Source organism: Lampris incognitus, chromosome 5 (genome assembly GCF_029633865.1).
Source record: "Lampris incognitus isolate fLamInc1 chromosome 5, fLamInc1.hap2, whole genome shotgun sequence".
Taxonomy (NCBI): domain Eukaryota; kingdom Metazoa; phylum Chordata; class Actinopteri; order Lampriformes; family Lampridae; genus Lampris; species Lampris incognitus.
The window spans coordinates 49,483,843-49,488,842 of record NC_079215.1 but is presented as its reverse complement, the minus strand read 5'-3'; the positions used below and the strand labels follow the sequence as shown (position 1 = coordinate 49,488,842).

Below are 5,000 nucleotides of genomic sequence, written 5' to 3'. Positions count from 1 at the left end.
TTGATGGTGGGAGGAAACCGGAGCACCCGGAGGAAACCCACACAGACATGGGGAGAACATACAGACTCCACACAGAAAGGACCTGGGACGGCCTGGGGTTCGAACCCAGGACCTTCTTGCTGTGAGGCAACAGTGCTAACGACTGGCCCACCGTGCTGCCCCTTTATTCAAAGCCAAGGGAGGTAGGGATTTATTGCAGTGCAGCAACACAACTATATGGCGTACAACAACAAAGCACCAGCAAAACTGCAGGAAAGAAGCGCACATGCAAATAAACACATCACATATACACAAGAGAGCAATCATCTAGTCTAAAATGAGGCAGGAACCCGTTAATATGCGGCTCTGTGTCGGTGTCGAGTGAAAGTGGAAAAGTGACGCTGTGTTTTCCTATTATTACAGGATAGGGGTTGACAAACATGGCCCTGTCCCCTCCCTGCCATGCTGTTAAAAAAAGAGGAGTGGAATTTGGAGAGTGGCACTGCTGATGATGAGAAATATGAGAGAGGAAGAGAAAATATTCTGTTGTTCCATGCAGTATCATTGTGACCCAAGGGCAGTCCAGCTAAGCAAACACACATATGCATGCTGAAACACATATCCTCCCCCCATGCATGCACACACACACACACACAAGCACACGCGCACGCATACACACACACACACACACACACACAAAAACACGCATATTTGGTATTGTCATTGCTCATTTCTTTTGGAAATATTTGCAGTGGTGTTGCCAAGTGGAAGTGGATGAGGAGGGAGTGTTTGAAAAGCCGCCATGTGCCTGTAAAAGTCTGCACGTAACCCAATGGCTCAGACTAAGGGCCAAGGGTTAAATGAACCGCAGAGTATGCAGTACACTGTAAATTTGCAACATTACGGGTTAAAGGCTGGCTCTACTAGGGGCCATCACCTCTCCCCCCTAAATCTCCTGTCTTTCCACCACTCGCCAGCCAATGAATTACACCAAAAACAAGTTTTTTTTAAGCGACCTTTAGTGGCAGGCCACATATCTCGGCATCAGACCAACTGTTGGCGCAACAGCCTTTCAGCCATTATCAAGCTGCGTAAGTGGGAACATTGTAAAATGTTATCATTGGCCGAGGCTTTTTGCAGAAAAGCAGCTCTTCACTTTTACTTATCATGATCATGATTGAGCTACTTTGCTTCTATTCTGGCTTCTGTTCAGCTGTTGTTGTGGAAAGTGCCGGTATGTGTGCAATCAAGGAAACTATTGATTGAGCCCATTATGCTCTGATTAGCCCACCAGTTATCCCGTCCCTTTCCAGCTGTGTAAGTCTATTGTAAGACAGGAGACAATTGTAAGACAGGAGACAATCAAGCATCCCATTCTCCTTCCCTCCTTTCATGTATCCTCATCTCCTTCTTTCCTGCCCTCCTCTCCTCTGCCCGTTATCTTTTTCAGCTCCTCCCCTTTTCTCGCAACACTGCTCCTCAATCCGCAACTAAATCACCTACCCTAATGGTGTACAAACTTCTGTGTGTGTATGTGTGTGTGTGTGTGTGGGCGCACGTGCAGTGCATGTCTGTATATGTGAGAGGGTGATGAGCACTGGTACTTTCGCACCTGCAGCCATGGCAGATATATCCTGTTTGGATAAGGAGCGAGGTCCTCAATACCCCCACCCCATACCACCCCACCGCCTAGTCCACCACCCTATACAACCCACCCACCCAACTACAGCCCCCACAACCGCCTCCCCTGCCAAACCAGGAAATGTGCACAGGAAACAGCTGTCCCCAGCGTCCGCCTGCTTGCCCCAGGCCAGGTGCATCCTGGGAAATGAGCGATGTGTGACCGTCGGCATGTGGTTTAAACTTGAAACAGGGCTCTGTTACAGCAATCGGGATTACCACGCATACACAGATATCAAACAGATTACATCACAATGCTTTTCTGTGCAAAAAATTGAGATATTACTAAAATATGTCAAAGCTAAATTCTAAAGCCTAAAGGAAATGTATTGTACTTTTGGACTTAAATTTTCAAGGCTAACAATAAGAATGAATATCATTTTTCAGACTGAAATAAATGTATAGACATGATACATTCTGCTAAATAGAGGACGCTGCACTTGACACAGGAATTGTCATCTACAAGGGCTTAGTTGAAGTGCCGCTATCTTCATCTTTGTATTTATTTCATCTGCCTATCAAATCAATGTTATGACCATTTGTTGTCTTCTTTATTACCGTTTGCTGTAAGACCGCCTGTGTCTCTGACGTTATCGTGTCAACAGGCGGACATCAGCTAATGACCTGATGACTGAGACAGGCAAATAAATTACAAACATTTAAGAGTGGTGGGAAAAATATGGTGAATAAGAGAAGACTAACAAGGGTTTAAAAAAAACAAATGTTGAGAGGTTATCCAAGTGCCGGGCTGAGTTAAATCATACAGTGTGATACCATTTTCAGATGTTTCCATCCACTGCTGAGCGTCACCAGATCAACAACAACAACAACAACAACAACAACAAAAAGACTTCAAATAGGATCGAAACCTTGTCTGCCTAATAAAGGCAGAGCTAATTGACAAGACTTTTAAGTGTCTGGACTTTATTTTCCTCAGAAGCAAATGCAACAAAAAATCAATGATATGGATCAGGCCAATAGGGGGGGGTTCAACAACAGATGCAAAAACCAATCCGAGGCTGGAACTATAAATCCATCCCGTCCTCCCAAATCACGGTCACAAATAATAACTGTTTCTGTTTGAAGTCCACACCTATATATATATATATATATATATATATATATATATATATATATATATATATAACCGATATCAGTTATCCAGGACAACCCACTGAAAACTGATGGGTTAATGATAATGGTCCCCTGGGCACGGAAACCTAACCCCCCCCCCCCAGCACAACACAGGTACACTCAGATAAATCACATTAACAAAGCACTCCAGCGCCTTACCTGTGCCCCCGTCCATAGGATTAGTGGTTGTGTCAGGAAGGGCGTCCGACGTAACATTTTGCCAAATCACTATGCGGATTGACAAGACCGCCATTGGTGCTGTGCCCTTCACTGGGAAACAGGGAACAAGCCGGAAGAAGAAAAAGAAGAACAAAGTATTCCTCGTTTAACCACAAATATGAGATCGGTTAAAGCCACCTTTGACGTTGATATAAACTTGCAGTGTGGAAGTTACTATCTATCCTTCCCTTAATGTAATGAGAGTGCCTAATTACCTCTCTTCTTTCAGCGTTCTCCAACGAGGAAAGGCTACACCAATGGTTATCAGTTTGTCCTCGCCGTCGATCGCTTTCTTTTCTTATTTTTATCCTTCCCCTGAACGCCGAGTTTGTTTATTTTTTCCCCCCTGGAGCATCATAAGCTTTTCTTGGACGCTTCTTGGGTTATTCCGCCATAGTTTCCAAGACCGGAAGCGTTCTGCCGGAAAGCCTTGAAAGCAAGCCAATCAGAGGCATGCGAACGCTTCGCCATACGGAAGTTCAGCTCCGGCAAAGCAATCGTTGCTTCTTTTTCTTTTTTTTAAGAATTTATTTTTTCAATTTTCGCTTTTTTCTCCCCAATTGTATTTGGCCAATTACCCCACTCTTTCTGAGCCGTCCCAGTCGCTGTTCCACCCCCTCTCTGCCGATCCGGGGGGCGCCCCGACCGACCAGAGGAGGCGCTAGTGCAGCGACCAGGACAAATACCCGCAGACACGGCCAACTGTGTCTGTAGCGACGCCCGACCAAGCCGGTTGCTGGCTGACGTAAAATGCATATTTATGCACCACTTCCGGTGCGCCAGCGCGGGAATGTCGCTCCAGACACCAGAGAGATTCACCTGGCGGTGACAGGCGTAATCATCATTGTGCGAACTCGTTTGACAAGAACTTTAATGGCACGGACATTCATTTATATGTAAAATTCCCGCACTTAGCTTTAACAAATACATAGCCAAAACAATTTAACGCAAATGACTGGAGTCCCTCAACTCTAGTAAGAAATTAAAATTTAATAATAACGATCTCACGTTGAGGTTCTGGTTTAGGGCCCCCCTGACCACTTGGGCCTCTGAGCCTTTGCGCTGGTGGCTGGTGTGTCACGGTAGAAGACGAGAAAGCGGATGCTTGAGCTGGCGATCGCAATGTTGTTCTTCACTTTCTCTATAAAATGCGCTGCGAATATTGCCCCAAACAATTAGCTCCCTGTGATCCCTTATCACCCGCCACACAATAGTGTTTACATGATACGGAGGAAACATGGCCATGGAGCCCGCTTTACTCTGTGTGTGTGTGTGCGTGTGGTGTGTGTGTGCGCGCGTGTGTGTGTGCGTGCACACTTAATTTATGTTCAGAAGGAGGAGGCCTATAGTATGACTGGTACCCTGGCACTTTTCACTGTGAGTGTTCAGAATATTAGTATCCTGTGTTAACATATAATCCTTTTTTGAAATGTGCAGTCGTTATTTCTCATGGTCTACGGCGGGGAATTATAAACATTACAGGCCTTAAATGGAGATGAAATCTCCCACCCCCTCAGGGCCACTTCTATCGAGTGGGAGCCCAATACGAGCAAATCCTTCAATGTTTCTTACAGATCGTTTTAAGACGTTCTTCGTCAAACTGGCCCGCTGGCTGAAACAACACATCACCAAAACCCTGTTGAATCACAATGGACGTGAGCCCTCTACTGCTGGAGTCATGCACCTGCACCAACAGAGAAGCAATTCTTATACATCTATCTGTATGTATATTCATTTAGTCTATTACTAGTCACAAAATTCCAACATAATTTGTAAATATATATATGTATCAACACACAGCAACCAATCAGCTCATCTGATTGGCTGCTGATTGGTCCAACCGAAATTAGGGGCGTGACGCTGGGCAACTTAAACTGTGATTCTTTGATTAACCACATTAGCAGCTGATGGGTGCGCGACGCACGGAACAGGCCTGTACTGCAATGTACAGGCCGGATATATACCAATATATATAGATACAGATATAT

The 5,000-nt window shown here is 45.2% G+C and overlaps 1 protein-coding gene across 2 annotated transcripts in view; it reads right to left on the bottom strand.

Annotated features, from left to right (window-relative positions):
- The window catches only part of LOC130112791 (sialidase-4-like), a 34,308-nt gene extending 30,953 nt beyond the window's left edge, over nucleotides 1-3,355 (bottom strand). For both annotated transcript variants that reach the window (XM_056280280.1, XM_056280281.1), the window contains exons 1-2: nucleotides 3,228-3,355; nucleotides 2,953-3,063 (exon numbers count right to left, since the gene is read on the bottom strand). In XM_056280280.1, the coding sequence (XP_056136255.1) occupies nucleotides 2,953-3,009 (57 nt within the window). In that variant the 5' untranslated portion in view covers nucleotides 3,010-3,063; nucleotides 3,228-3,355. The remainder of the gene's footprint in view (nucleotides 1-2,952; nucleotides 3,064-3,227) is intronic.
- Between the last annotated feature and the right edge of the window lie 1,645 nt (nucleotides 3,356-5,000).